This window comes from Zosterops lateralis (assembly GCF_965231275.1).
Source record: "Zosterops lateralis genome assembly, chromosome: W".
NCBI lineage: Eukaryota > Metazoa > Chordata > Aves > Passeriformes > Zosteropidae > Zosterops > Zosterops lateralis.
This window is the reverse complement of record NC_139801.1, coordinates 29,662,592-29,677,500: the sequence shown is the minus strand read 5'-3', so window position 1 is coordinate 29,677,500 and position 14,909 is coordinate 29,662,592. Positions and strand designations below refer to the sequence as shown.

At 40.7% G+C, this 14,909-nt stretch overlaps 1 protein-coding gene across 3 annotated transcripts in view; it reads left to right on the top strand.

Annotated features, from left to right (window-relative positions):
- LOC310922099 (transportin-1-like) overlaps window positions 1-13,456 on the top strand; it is a 92,769-nt gene extending 79,313 nt beyond the window's left edge. For 2 of the 3 annotated variants that reach the window (XM_083882443.1, XM_083882441.1), the window contains 3 exons: window positions 130-204; window positions 6,153-6,295; window positions 11,886-13,456. In XM_083882443.1, the coding sequence (XP_083738569.1) occupies window positions 130-204; window positions 6,153-6,260 (183 nt within the window). In that variant the 3' untranslated portion in view covers window positions 6,261-6,295; window positions 11,886-13,456. The remainder of the gene's footprint in view (window positions 1-129; window positions 205-6,152; window positions 6,296-11,885) is intronic. The other variant, XM_083882442.1, reaches the window with a different exon arrangement.
- Window positions 13,457-14,909: the final 1,453 nt, after the last annotated feature.

Here is a 14,909-nt window from a genome sequence, read left to right as displayed (position 1 = left end):
GGCATAAAACTAAAAGCAGTTGTGAATTAGGATCAGATACCCTGCATAGTTCATAGAACAAACATTGGGCATTATTTTCAGACCTATAAATGTGAGGTTCCTAACCTATGTGATTGTTTAATCTTATAGGACTTTATATTTTTTTGTGATGCTGTTGCATCGTGGATTAACCCAAAAGATGATCTCCGAGACATGTTCTGTAAGGTAATGTTTCTAGTATGACAGTATATCTGAACTGTGGTTATTTTTGGATCCTTTTATTTTTTTCTTGTTTTCTATTTCCATTATTAGCACTTACTGTATTTGTGGTCATGAAGGCTTTCTTGCAGTCATAAACTTTCAAACAAAATATCATAAAAACCTGATTTTTTTTTAACCTATATTTTTATAATGTCCAGCCTACTATGTTTTGCCTGCATTTGGAAGAACAGGAGGGTTTATACTACATCGAAAACTTTTTTTTTCCCTTTTTTTTCTTTTCTAGAAAATAAGATCTATGTGGTTTAAGACCCACCCCTCCCAAGAAGAATTTTTTATTTTTTAGAAATATCTAGAAAATTGAAAATGGAAAAATCTTCCAGTAGTATCCTGATCTGTTTATCTTGCTTCAGCTGAAAATAAGTTTTTGGGACTGCTTAATCCTCCTCAGAATTCCTCTTGGATAAGCAAGTCTTCAAGAAACTTACGTAGAGAGATAGCCAAGAATGCATCCCTAGACAAAATGTCAATCGAATTTAAGCAAAAGGACTGTTTGCCTCGTGTAAAATTAACAAAACACACACAGAGACAGAAAGTAGTATATTGTGTTTATGCACTGGTGTCTTCAGTTAAAAACCAGAACAAAATAAACTTATTTCAATTTCATGCACAGATGCTGTTATTGTTCAGTAGTGTGGCTTTCCTTGTATGTTGTAAAGTGAAATCCCCAGTTTTAGCAAGTATGTGTCAAAAGTTAATGGTCCTCTTAAAGATAAAAGAGAACATATTTCTAAGTACATACTTGGATTGTAGGCCAATATTGGTACTTCCTCTTCAAGTAATGCCAAGTGTGTGCATCAGAACGGACTAGAACACTGGAATCCTGTCTTGAGTATCAAAGACAAAAATCTCACTGTCCTAGTTACGAGACCAAATATCTGAGAAGCTTTGAAGGAATATCAGGGTCAGGAAATGCATGGCTTTGAGTATTCTAGCATCAGCATAAGGAAACAGAAAATACAAGCTTAAAACAAAGTCCAGGATGCTGTCTGTGATGATTGTCCAAAGCAGTTTCAGTACATGTTTCTCTCCTGGTCCTTCAGCATTCAATACTTGCTTCAATAAGCTATGCTCCTCTTTTTCAGATTCTTTCCAGGATATCCATGTGGGATCTAATGCATTCAAAGTAGACACAGTGTTTCTTGGTCACTTGGCTTAAGGACATCCTTGCTTTTTAAAGTGTATTTTTTGTGGTTTTTGCCAAGCAAGGACAGAGACAAGGCTTTCTTCAAGTGATGGCACACAAACGTTTTTGATTACTTCCCCATTGGAATGAGTTTTTATGTTAGTTGAATACATGATTATTGTAGTCCAGTTGCATATTTTCCAGCAATAATTATGCCTTTTAGAAATAATGAGAAAAAAATTTTGTAGTCCCCCGAGGTTTCTCTTTATAGTGGATAGTGTTTGGGTTTTGGGGCGTGGGTTGGTTGGTTTGTTGGTTTTGGAGCACTAGAGCTAAGAGAGAAAATATTCTTTCAAAGAGCAAAGGTACATGAGCTGCCAGTGTTGAGATCTGATATATACCCTAATTGTATCACATTTTATAAAAGCAAGATATCCAAATACTGTAACTAAAGCTCAATTGCTAAAATTGTCATGTAAGGTAATTTTTTTAAAGTGCTCCTTTTGTCGTACCTGAACATTCTTAGATTTTTTTGGTAGTTTCTTGGCAGCTGGCAAATCAGACTCTTTGGGTTAGGAAAGAGAGGTGAATGTCTATGTGGAAGGTCTCTTTCGGGGAGAAAAGCAATAAATTAACTTGTGACACTGTAATATTTTTGCTACATGCTGTTTAAGAACAGCTCTGCTTGAGAAAGTTGTGTTGAGGGTGAACTCAGTATCATGAGCTTTAACTCTGACATTGCCTTTTTTGTGAGGATGTGTTCATGACAGACTGTTCCACAACTGAGTACCCTTCAGTTTAAAGAAGAAAAACAAACCAAAGCTTTAGGGACTTCATTATTTTCTATTAAGAGGAGCTAAAATACTAAGACCTTTTTGACAGTCATTCAATTTTTGTAGCTTTCAGTTAATTTATTACATTGGAGGGTCCAGACTGAAACCTGTAGATTTGATTATTTAATTTTTCCCCTCTTATGCTGTGGATCCCTGTTCTTTCAAAACTCAAAAGATTTTAATAGTTTCCTTTTTAGTAACAGTTTTCTACAGGTTCCATGGAAAAAACACAGGTCTCACAGAATACTTTTTTTTTTTTTGTAAGAAATTGACAGGCATTCATTCTGTCAAATGCTGGTGGTGTTTCTGGCTCAGCTTTCCTCCAAGAACATATTACAGGTTTAAAAAAAAATAATTGTGAACTCAGTAATCTTAACATATAAACTATGTCAGTTGACAAAATACTTAGCCTAACTCTAGGTTGTGACCATAGTCATTAAAACTACATACACACACATATGTATATGTATATTTATATATTTTATGCTAATCTGTGTGTGTAGCTTTATTGTATATGTCACCCTTAACTGAAATGTTGGTTTTTTTTCCTTTAAGAAAGACATTAGAATAATAGAATCACAAAAAGGTTTGGGTTGGAAGGGACTTTTAAGATCATCTAGTTCCAACCTACCACCACGGCCTTGTATAAACTCCCTCTCCATCTTTCTTCAGATACCAGAAGGCTGCAATTAGGTCACCCCAAAGCCTTCTCTTTTCCAGGCTGAACAACCCCAGCTCTCTCAGCACATCTTTGTAGGAGAGGTGCTCCATCTCTCTAATCATCTTGAGGGCCTCCTCTGGATTCACTCCAACAGGTCCATGTCCTTCCTGTGCTGGGGACCCCAGAGTTGGATGCAATACTCCAGGTGGGGTCTTGCCAGAGCAGAGGGGCAGAATCCCTTCCCTTGACCTGCTGGTCACACCTCTTGATGTAGCCCAGAATACAATTGGCTTTCTGTGCTGCAAGCACACATTGCCATCTCATGTCCAGCCTCTCATCCAACAGCACCTCCAAGTCCTTCTTGGCAGGGCTGCTCTCAATTTGTTCATCACCCAGCCTGTGTTGATACCAGGGGTTGACCTGACCCAGGTGCAGCACCACTACTTGGTCTTTTTAAACCTCATATGATTCCCATGGGCAATGGGACTTGGACTTGTTGAATTTCATGAGGTTCACACAGACCCACCTCTCAAGCCTGTCCAGGTCCCACTGGATGCCATCCCTTCCCTCCAGTGTGTCTACTCCACCACGGCTCGGTGTCATTGGCAAACTTGCTGAGGGTGCACTTAATCCCAGTGTCCATGTCACTGACACAGATGGTAAATAGTGCTAATCCAAACACTGACCCCCGAGGACACCACTTATCACTGGTCTCCACTTGGACACCGAGCTGTTGACCACACTTTGAGTGTGACCATCCAGCCAATTCCTTATCCACTGAGTGGTCCACCCATCAAATCCACGTCTCTTCAGTTTAGAGCCCAAGATGTCATGCGAGACAGTGTCAAATGCTTTGCACAAGTCCAGGTAGATGATATCAGTTGCTCTTTTCTCATCCATCACTACTGTAACCTCATAATGTAAGGCCACCAAATTTTTCAGGCTTTTTTTGCCTTTGGTGAATCCACGGTGACTGTCAGCAATCACCACCTTATTCTTCATGTGCCTTAGCATAGTTTCCTGGAGGATCTGCTCCATGACCCTGCCTGGCACCGAGATGGGACTGAATGGCCTGTAGTTCTCTGGGACTTCCTTATTTCCCTTTTTAAAAATGGGATTTATGTGTCCCCTTTTCCAGTCAGGAGAAACTTCACTGGACTGCCATGACTTCTTAAATATGATGGATAGTGGCTTAGCCACTTCCTTGTCCAGTTCCCTCAGGACCAGTGGATGTATCTCATCAGGTCCCATGGACTTGTGCACCTTCAGGTACCTTAAATGGTTTCGAACCCGGTCTCAATCCCTGCTTTCATCTTCTGGAACTTGAACAGTTTATCTGTAACGCTTGTTGATGAAGACTGGGAAAAAAGTCATTGAGTACCTCAGCCTTCTCCATGTCCTGGGTAACCAGGTCTCCTGTATCCTTCCTGAGAGGGTCCACATTTTCCCCGGTTTTTCCTTTATCTCTGATGTACCTAAAGAAGCTTTTTTTGTTACCCTTGATGTCCTTGGCCAGGTTTAATTCTATCAGGGCTTTAGCTATCCTAACCTGATCCCTGACTGTTTGGACAATCTCTCTGTATTCCTCCCAGGCTACCTTTCCCTGCTTCCACCCTCTGTAAGCTACCTGTTTGTGTTTAAGTTTGTCCAGGAGCTCCTTGTTCATCCACACAGGTATTCTTCCCTGATTTCCTCTTTCTTGGAATGCATTGCTCTTGAGTCTGGATGAGACAATCCTTGAATACCATCCAGCTCTCTTGGGCCCCTCTTTCCTCCAGGGCTCTATCCCACAGCATTCTACCAAGCAGATCCTTAAAGAGGCCAAAGTCAGCCCTCCTGAAATCCAGGGCAGTGAGTTTGTTGTGCACCCTCCTTGCTGCCTCAAGGGTCTTGAACTCCACCATTCCATGGTCACTGCAGCCAAGCCTGCCCTTGAGCTTCACATTCCCCACCAGCCCCTCCTTGTTGGTGAGAACAAGGTCCAGCATAGCACCTCTCCTCGTGGACTCCTCTTTCACTTGGAGAAGGAAGTTTTCATCAGCACATTCCAGGAACCTTATGGATTGCCTGTGCCCTGCTGTGTCATCCCTCCAACAGATGTCAGGGTGGTTGAAGTCCCCCATGAAGACCAGGGCTTGTGAACGTGAGGCCACTTCTATCTGTCTGCAGAAATCTCATCATCTCAGTCTTCCTGGTTGAGTGGCCTGTAGCAGACTCCCACTATAATGTCACATGTCCTTGCTCTCCCTTTAATCCTGACTCATAAGCTCTCAGTCAATTCCTCATCCATCCCCAGGCAGAGTTCCATGCACTCTAGATGGCCATTGGCATAGAGGGCCACACACCCTCCTCATCTCTCCTGGCCTATTCTTCCTAAAGAGCCTGTATCCTTCCATTCCAGCACTCCAGTCATAGGAATCATCCCACCACGTCTCTATGATGCCAATAAGATTCGTCTTTCTCCTCCTGTTTGTTCCCCATGCTGCATGCATTGGCATAGAGGCATTTATGTTGGGCCCCAGATGAAGCTGACTTTCTGTCTGGAGTGGCTGGAATTCCTTTGTGCTGCCTTTCAGGTTCTTTCCTGCTGACCTTTAATCTTTCTTCAGGCTCTGGGCATCTCCTGCTGGGTCCAGCATCTATCTGCTATGAGTGAGATGGCATGCCAACCCACACCTTATCAATGTTAAACCTGATGATATCCCCCTCCCCCATCATATCTAGTTTAAAGCCCTGTCAATAAGCCCCACTAGCTCTTGACCCAAGATCCTCTTCCTCCTTTGAGAAAGATGAATTGCATCTGAATCCAGCAAGCCAGGTACCATGTAGGCCACCCCATTATCAAAGAAACCAAAATTTTGCCAGTAACACCATTCATGGAGCCCTGCATTAGTAGACTGGGTCCATCTGTTTTTTTCAATGTCACTGCCTGCACCTAGAAGAACAGAGGAAAAAATAACCTGTGCTCCTGCTTCCCTCACCAACCATCCCAAGGGCTTAAAGTCTCTTTTGATCACCCTTGAACTACACTTTGTGACTTCATTGCCACTCGCATGGAGGACAAGCAATGAATAGTAGTCCAAAGGCCGAACCAGGCTAGGAAGTTTCCTGGACTTCCTTTTTCTCTTAGTACCATTTAAATATTAAAATGAGACATTCAAATGGACAGATGCAGAATCCAGCAGTTTATGGCTTACTGCATATACTGCTAGTAAATCTAGTGTATCTACTGTTTAATGATTATCTTGATTTCCCTCCCTCCTCTCATTTGTAGATTCTTCATGGATTTAAAAATCAAGTTGGGGAGGAGAATTGGAGGCGTTTCTCTGACCAGTTTCCTCTTCCCTTAAAAGAGCGCCTTGCAGCTTACTATGGAGTTTAACCTTATTCACTGTGGCTGCAGTCCCATAATTAGAGGTAAGCACACAAATCTTCCTTGCTAAACAGAGCTGTATAACAAGTCTTCCTCCCTGCTTACATTATATGAAACATAATTAATTCACTAGACTAAAATTTTTCAGATATGTGGGAACAGCCACCTTTCCATATACACAGTAGTGTATCAAGATAAAGTTGGAAATGTAGGTGTAACAATGTGCCTGTTTAGGTTTAATAAGCAAAATTATTATTATAAACCTCATGCCATCATACTAAAGTAACAGGCTCCCTTATGACTTATGAATTAGTAGATGACTGATGTGGTCTAAGGCAGGAATATTTCCCTAGTATAGGAAAGCAAGTTTGTTAAGACACTTTAGCAATGAGAAGGTAAATACATTCATAACCACATATTATATTAACTTGGCATTGAATAATGTTATGTTAATCAAAGAACAATAGAATATCCTAAGTTGGAAGGGAACCATCAGGATCAAATCCAATTCCTGGCCCTGCACAGGACACCCCAAGAATCATACCATGTGCCTGAGAGTATTGTCCAAACACTTCTTGAACTTTGGCAGGCTTGGTGCTGTGACCAGTTCCCTGGGGAGCCCAACCAACCTGTGGGTGAAGAACCTTTTCCAAATATCTAACCTAAACCTCCTGTGACACAGCTTCATGCCATTCCCTCGGGTCCTGTCACTGGTCACTAGAGAGAAAAGATCAGTGCCTGCCCCTCCTCTTCCCCTCACGAGGAAGCTGTAGACTACAATGAAGTCTACCCTCAGTCTCCTCCAGCCTGAACAAAGTGACCTCAGCCACTCCTCATAAGGCTTCTCCTCTAGACCCTTTACCATCTTTGTTGCCATCCTTTGGACTCTCTCTAATGGCTTTATATCTTTCTTATATTGTGGTGCCCAAAACTGCACACAGGACTAGAGGTGAGGCTGCACCAGTGCAGAGCAGAGCGGAACAATCACCTCCCTTGCCTGGCTGGTGATGCTGTGCCTGATGCACCCCAGGACACGGTTGGCCCTCCTGGCTGCCAGGACACTGCTGACTCAAATCCAACTACCCATCGACCAGGACCCCCAGGTCCCTTTCTGCTGTACTGCTCTCCGGCCTCTTGTTCTCCTGTTTGTACATGTAGGGTTGCCCCATCCCAGGTGCAGAATCCAGCACTTTTCTTTGTTGAACTCCATATGGTTGGTGATTGCTCATCCCTCTCATTTGTCAAGTTCTCTCTGCAGAGCCTCTCTGCCCTCAAGGGAGTCAATAGGTCCTCCCAGTTTAGTGTCATCAGCAATCTTACTTAGTATCTCTTCATGTCCTGCGTCCAAATCATTTATTAAGATGTTGAAGAGAAATGAGCCTAAGATGAAGTCCTGTGGAACCCCATTAGTCACTGGTCAGCAGCCTGATGTAACCCCATTTACTATAACTCTTCATGCCTGACCCATGAGCCAGTTGCTCACCCATTGAATGATGTGTTTATCCAGCTGTGTGCTGGACATTTTGTCCAGAAAGATACCATGAGAATATATTGAAAGCTTTACTGAAATTCCAAAGACTTCTCTTGGTCAAATAGGTGGATTATCTTGTCATAAGAGCAAATTAAGTTTCACAAGCAGGGCTTTCCCCTCATGAAGCCATGCTGGCTGTGACCCATGACTTTTCCTTGAGGTGTTTTTCATTAACTCCTAGAGTAACGCTACAGCATTGGTGAATGGGGCAGAGCAAATGACATCATCTACCTGGACTTACGCAAAGCATTTGACACTGTCCTGTATGACATCCTTGTCTCCAAATTGGAGACACATGGATTTGATGGACAGACCACTCAGTGGATAAAGGACTGGCTGGATGGCTACATGCAAAGAGTTGTGGTCAACAGCTCGTTGTCCACATGGAGACCAGTGATGGATGGTGTCCCTCAGGAATAGGTACTGGAGGTGATACTGTTCAACATCTTTGTTGGTGACATGGACAGTGGGATTGAGGCCACCCTCAGCAAATTTGCTGATGACACCAAGCTGTGTGGTCGACACGCTATAGGCTAGAGGGAAGGGATGGCATCCAGAGAGACCTGGACAATCTTGAGAGGTGGGTCTGTGCAAACCTCATGAAGTTCAACAAGGCCAAGTTCAAGGTCTTACACCTGGATTGTGGCAATTCCAGACACATCTACACGTTGAGCAAAGTGATTGAGAGCAGCCCTGTAGAGGATTTGGGGATGATGGTTGATAAAAAACTCAACATGAGCTGGCAATGTGTGCTAGCAGCCCAGAAAACCAACAGAATCCTGGGCTGCATTCAAATGAGCATGACCAGCAGGTTGAAGGAGGTGACTCTCCCCTTCTACTCTGCTCTTGTGAGACCCCGCCTGCTTGTGTACAGTTCTGTTGTCCCCAACATAAGTGTAAGGACACAGAACTGTTGGCGCAAGTCCAGAGGAGGCCACTAAGTTGATTAAGAGGACTCAGCACCTTGCCTATGAAGACAGGCTGAAAAAGTTGGGGCTGTTAAACCTGGAGATGGTTTTGTGGAGACCTTCCAGTATCTGAAGGGGTCCTATTGGGAAGCCTAAGAGGGACTCTTCATTAGGAACTGTAATGATTGGACAAGGAGCAATGGGTACAAATTGAAAGTGGAAATTTAGATTAGATATTAAAAAGAATTTTTTTACTGTGAGGGTGGTGAGACACTGCAACAGGTTGCCCAGGGAAGTTGTGGATGCCCCAACCTTGGCAGTGTTCAAAGCCAGGCTGGATAAGGCCTTGAGCAACCTAGTCTAGTGGGAGGTGTCTCTGCCCATGGCAGGGGGGCTTGAGACTAAATGATTTTTAATGTCCATTCCAACCACTCAACATTCTATGATTCTATGATTGGTGTCATTGTCCTGGCTGAATGGTCTATAGTAGACTCCCTTGATTACATCCACATTATTTGTCCATTAATCCTTACCCAGAGGTTCTCAACCATGCCATTGCCAACTGCAAGCTCCCTACATTCACCTGTCCATTGCATACAGTGCCACCCCCCACCTTTCTTGCCCTACCTATCCCCCCTGAAGAGCCTGTAACCATCCAACATGGCACTCCAGTCACAGGACTCATCCCACTAGGTTTCGCTTATACCGCTGTGTTGTGGTTTAGGAATAGTACTCCCCAATTCAGTGCTTCCACCAAGACTATTCCAAGGTAGATGCTACTCACTCGCTCCCCCCCTTTCACCTTCCCCTTCCCACTCCAGGGATGGAGTTGAGAATTGGAGGCTGTCTTGGTTTGGAAAGACAGGAGTCTGCCAGGGAAAGCTGAAGCTTCCCTTGAAATGAAGAATGTAAACCCCTTTCCTCCAAATTATTATAATTTTGCACTTAGGGGGCTTTCAGGCAAAGATATGGGAATAGGAATAACACTTTACTAGGAATATTAAAAATACAAATTTAGTAGTAAAAAAAAAAGACAAGCAAACAAAAAAATCCTAGAAACACTGACAGAGTCAGAATACGACCTGACATCCTGTTGGTCAGGGTGTTGGGAACAGTCCAAATAAGTCCTTCTGGAGTGACAGATGTGGTTCTGTTGGAGTGGAGATGATCCTGTAGAAGGATCCAGTGGTGGTGAGATGGGTCCAGTCTTCCCTCTGGGAATCCAGTGGAAAACAGGCTGCTCTGCTGTTCTGAATCTCAGCTTTTATCCCGGTAGGAATGCTTGGCTCTCCCCACTCGGTGGAGCATCTCACAATGGAATGATGTAATTTTATCAATCATGCAGTGAGTCTTAATGGCCTATTAACAGCAGATATCCCCCTGGAGGGAGGATGGGTTGTGGAAGAGATAAAGAAACACTGCCCCACCTGGTTTTAACAGCTGCTCATTAACAGAAAGACACCTACCCCCTCCCCTCCCAAGTTATGAGATAAAGAAAAAAACACCTCTTCAACCGGTTTCAACAGATTGGGAATAGAATACATCTTGCATTGCAACCCAAGACAGAGGCACAAAAAGGTGAAAATCACAGGTCAAGATAAGAACAATTTGCTGGAAACAGCAATGAGATAAGGAAACAGTGATACCAACTATTAATAGAAAAATGTATAAGACAAAGAAATTATTTACATAGAAAGTCAAACAATACTGGATCATTTCACCTGCCACTGGAAAGGAGAGAGTGAGTCCCTACTACCCTCACACGTGAGGCCTTCACAAGTGAGGTGAGATGGTATCAAATAACATTAGGGTCTGGCTATGCCCCCCTGCTGGCTACTGTAAAAAATTACCCCTATCCTGGCCAAAACTAGGACACGATGCCATACCTCAGGGACTGGACCAAGGCTTTGAGCTCCTCTTGATTGTTTCCTTATGCTGTGTGCTTTGGCACAGAAACATTTCAAGTGTGGTTCGTTGTAGCTGATACCTTGTGTGGCAGATTGAAGAATCTCACTGGCACTCAGTCCCTCAGATTTGGGTGTGCCATCCCATTGATCATCTCTGCTGAGCCTGGTTTTGTCCCTTTCCCCATTTCAGTCTAGTTAAAGTTCTATCAATGAGTCCCACTAACTCCAGTGCAAAATCCCTTTTTCCCCTCTGAGAAAAATGCATCCTGTCGGGTGTCAGCAGGCCTGGTGTTGTATGTAATCTGTAACTTTCCTGACTGTAGACATTGATGTTTTCTGCATGCTGATGTGTTTAATATTTCTATGTTCCCCTTTATGGACCAATTCACAATTGTTATAATTCTGTCTGGAGAATGATTCAACTTCAGAAAAGAACAGTGACTGTGCACTCTAGAATACTTTTATTCTTATACTCCCTTGCTTTGTAGGCTGTTTGTTCACAATGTATAAATCAAGCTTTCCACATGTAGTGTGATACTGTGAAGAGATTATTATACTACCCAGAAAAAGAGGGCAAATTAAGTTTATTCATTGTCTATATAAATTTGATACTTGCTCTAGAATTTTTGCGCTGAAATTATGAGTGAATCATGCAATTCTGTTTTATTGTTGAATGGACAACTATTTAAAAATCAGCCTAAGATTTGTCAGTCAGTGACATAAGAAATTGAATTACATTTTTATCTGAACAATGAATTTAAAAAAATAAACCATTTTCAAGCATTTACATATTTATAAATTAGGGAATTTTAGTTCTGAAATAAGTGGGTTCTTTCATCCTAATGGAGAGGATTCCAAAGTGGTAAAATTGGCAATTAGTCTCAGCCATAGTGTCTCCTCAGTACAAAACATCTTGTTTAATCCACCTAAAAGTGAAATTGTTAGGTTAGTAGAAGGTATCTTTAATATTCTTTCTCAAACTACCTCATAATCTTGTACTAAAAAGGCACAAGCTTGTTAGAATATATAGGACTGCTTTTATCTTAATTCTAAGCCACAATAGTGGAATTGTCAGTCTACCTTTAAAGCATATGGTGTTGTTTCACGAATTTATTTGGTATGAAGGGGGTCTTTTCTTAAAAGGGAAAATCTAGGCTTAAATTTGTTTTTACATTAAAGGTTGGCACCTACCACTTAAAAAAGGCAAAAACCTCTTTGTTTATGCACTGATCTGTCAGTTAAGGTTCAAGATAAGATTTAACTATACCTCTGTCTTTTCTTTTTACAGGTCTTTCAGTCTGGGAGACTATGAGGGAGACTCTGCATCCAGGGAAAATGTTACCCTTTACTGGGGGGAAGGGTAAACCAGTAGGGAATACAGTACAGTCCCAACCCTACTGGGAGGGGTGGGAGGGAGGTGTTGCTGTCACTGTATTAAGTCAATGTTGGGAAATGTTTTAACATCTGGAGCCTTTGTTGGTGGAAATAGTCTCCTATTACAACTCTGCACTGGATGTGAAGAAGAAAAAAAGTCTATTAACAAAACAGCACATTCTGGATTACTGTGGGGAATTGTACCAAAATAAGAACCATATAATTGAACCATAGGGATACATAAAGAGGCATACTATTTTGCGCACAATAAAGGAAACCTACAAATGGAGGTCACAGACAGTAAAAGGCTTTCTTTTTTTCTTCTGTTTTTTTAAAGTAAGGATTTTCTACTTTATTTCATCCTGCTTAATGGGACTCCTAGATAATTTGCATGTTAATGAATAACAAATTAAATTAATAAATTTAAAATGCAGCTTGTGTCAGTATTAGGAGCAGGCACTTGCAGTGTACAGTATTGAAACCCGATTGAAAATTAATAGAGGTTTAGCTGGACGAAATGAAGAAACCTGCAAGCTGCAAATGAGTCACTCCTTTCATTTTTGGGGTAAGGGGAGGGACAAATCAAAGGAAAGATTCACATCTTAATTTTTGCATTTAAAAAAGTTGAAGTAGCATAATTTGGTTATTGTAATTAATTAGCTTTAATTTCTAGAGTAAGGCATTATTCTTAACATGCAGTTTAAGGTTCAGGCATGTATTCTGACTCATAGTGATCAGAGGTATTTTAAATTAGTGGGAAAGTAGCATGCTTGCATCACATAGAATGAAATTGGTATACATTTACCTATGTGGCACCAGTCTTATGTTGCAGTTTACCAATTTAATATAGCCCTGCAGTTAAAATTCTTTTTTCTGAGATTCTGTGGATCTTATTTTTATTAAGAATATAGTTATAAAGTACTGTAGTTAACAATTAGGCCTTGAAATACCTTTTTAGGATCTGTTAAGATTAAGATTCCTATCGTATTGTGTGAAACCTGCACAATGTGGAAAGCTAATATAACTGTGCAAAATATTTGCCTCTGTGCTGTCAGTGTGATGTGCTTTCTGCATGGTTATATGCTAGTGTTTTTTAGCAGAATCTCTAAAAATGAGTTACATGGTAAGACCCATTAAAGACTGCATAAATGTTAATTCGGACATAAAGACAATTGTAGAAGTTGATGACAGTTGCTATATTTGTGTTTATTCCCACTCAGTATATTACCTTTTATGCCTAATTTTTGTTCACAGCATGGTCTTAGAAATGTTTAAGTTAGTGGATGTAATGCAGGGTTTCTATAATGTATGGGCACATGTTGGTGGCCCTTTGTGATATAATTAAATGCACAAGGGTGCAAGTTTAAAGCTAAAGAGTGAAAGCTGGTTTGGATCCTCAAATTCATTTGTTTAGCTTTTCTGTTGATTTTTTTCTTTTTTTCTCTACTTACATGTATTCCTGTGAATAAATATTTGTTAAGGTAATCCATTACTTTTCTTTCAATGTGTATTTTCTTATGTACTGTGAATGTGAAATCCTAACTGGTAAACTTGATCTTGTGTTTATCTGAAAATGGCAAGTCTCTAGATTGCCTAAAGAGTATCCCATGATGTTAAAGGAAAATGGAGAGACTTAACTGTGCTGGTCAGAGGTGAAACCACACCTTTCCATTTTTCAAGTGCTACATAATTAACCTGCAAAACAAAACTAAGCCATAGCAGCCTTTTTATAGATTTCTTTTCTCACCTTTGCATTGCAAAATTGGATATTGGATAACAGTTTGGATTTTGGTTTCTTTTTGGTGGTTTGTGGTTTGTTTGTGGGGTTTTGTTTTGTTTGTTTGCAGTTGTTGTGTGGTATTTTTTAAGAACTTGCTGCTCTTTGCATGGTTCTGTTCTTTGAGTGCTAAATGATTTAGCCATTGCACTGCAGTTTGAGCTGTATGACTGTGGACTTATAAATGCTGTTATGCTGTTTTAAGAGTTTGGGGGGGTGTGTTTACATGCACATTTTAAATTTGTCCCACTCTCCACCCCATCCTATTTTGGTTTTTGTGGCTTTGCAAATATGAATGGATTATGCCTGAGGAATAGTTTCAACATGTATGAAGTACATTCACTAATGCTAGTACATAGTATTTATTCAATTTGGTCTAATTTGCATGTGATAACTTCCTTTCAAATTACATTGCTTTGGTAGCAAATACAAAATTCTTTCTTAACTAATAGCACTGAAGAAAATTCATAAGAGCTTTAGTCACTAAAAACACTTTGAAATCAATTTTGGAAGAAGAAAAAAAAACAGTAGGATATTATTTTAGACACAAATTGGCTATAGTTTTGAGTGCATTTGAACATTAGGGAAGAGTTTCAGAGAAATGACATTAAAGCAAATTGTAGAATAGAAAACCTACCTAAATAATATTGTACCATTACAGCTAGAATCTGGGTTTAGCTAAACTGTTTAAATTTCAGAAAGCCCCTTTAACCACATAAACCCACTTCACCTCACATTACCTTAGGATACTGCTTTTGTACATAGTATTTTAATAGGTATTTGTACAGATATGAACTGATCTGGTATAACAGCAAAGAAAATAATTAGGGCAGAAATAAAAAGTACTGACAAAATAGTATGTTGTATCAGCAAGTAAAGTTCCCTTGTGGTATATTTTAAAGCAAATAAACTATATTCCTAATGCATAATATAGTGCAGAGATTTGCAGAAGCCATTTACGGTCTAATCTGAGGCAAGAAAAGTTTTGAATCAGCATTAACAGTTATAATTCAATTATTGCATCATGGGATAAATAAAAAGCATTTCAATTCTTGTAGTGTAGGCTTGACAGTTCTTGAATGTTTACTGAATGTTTATATTGGTAGAATTGTGAGTTTGTTACATTCCAGTGTTTCTGCCTCTTGGCATGCTAAAAGTACA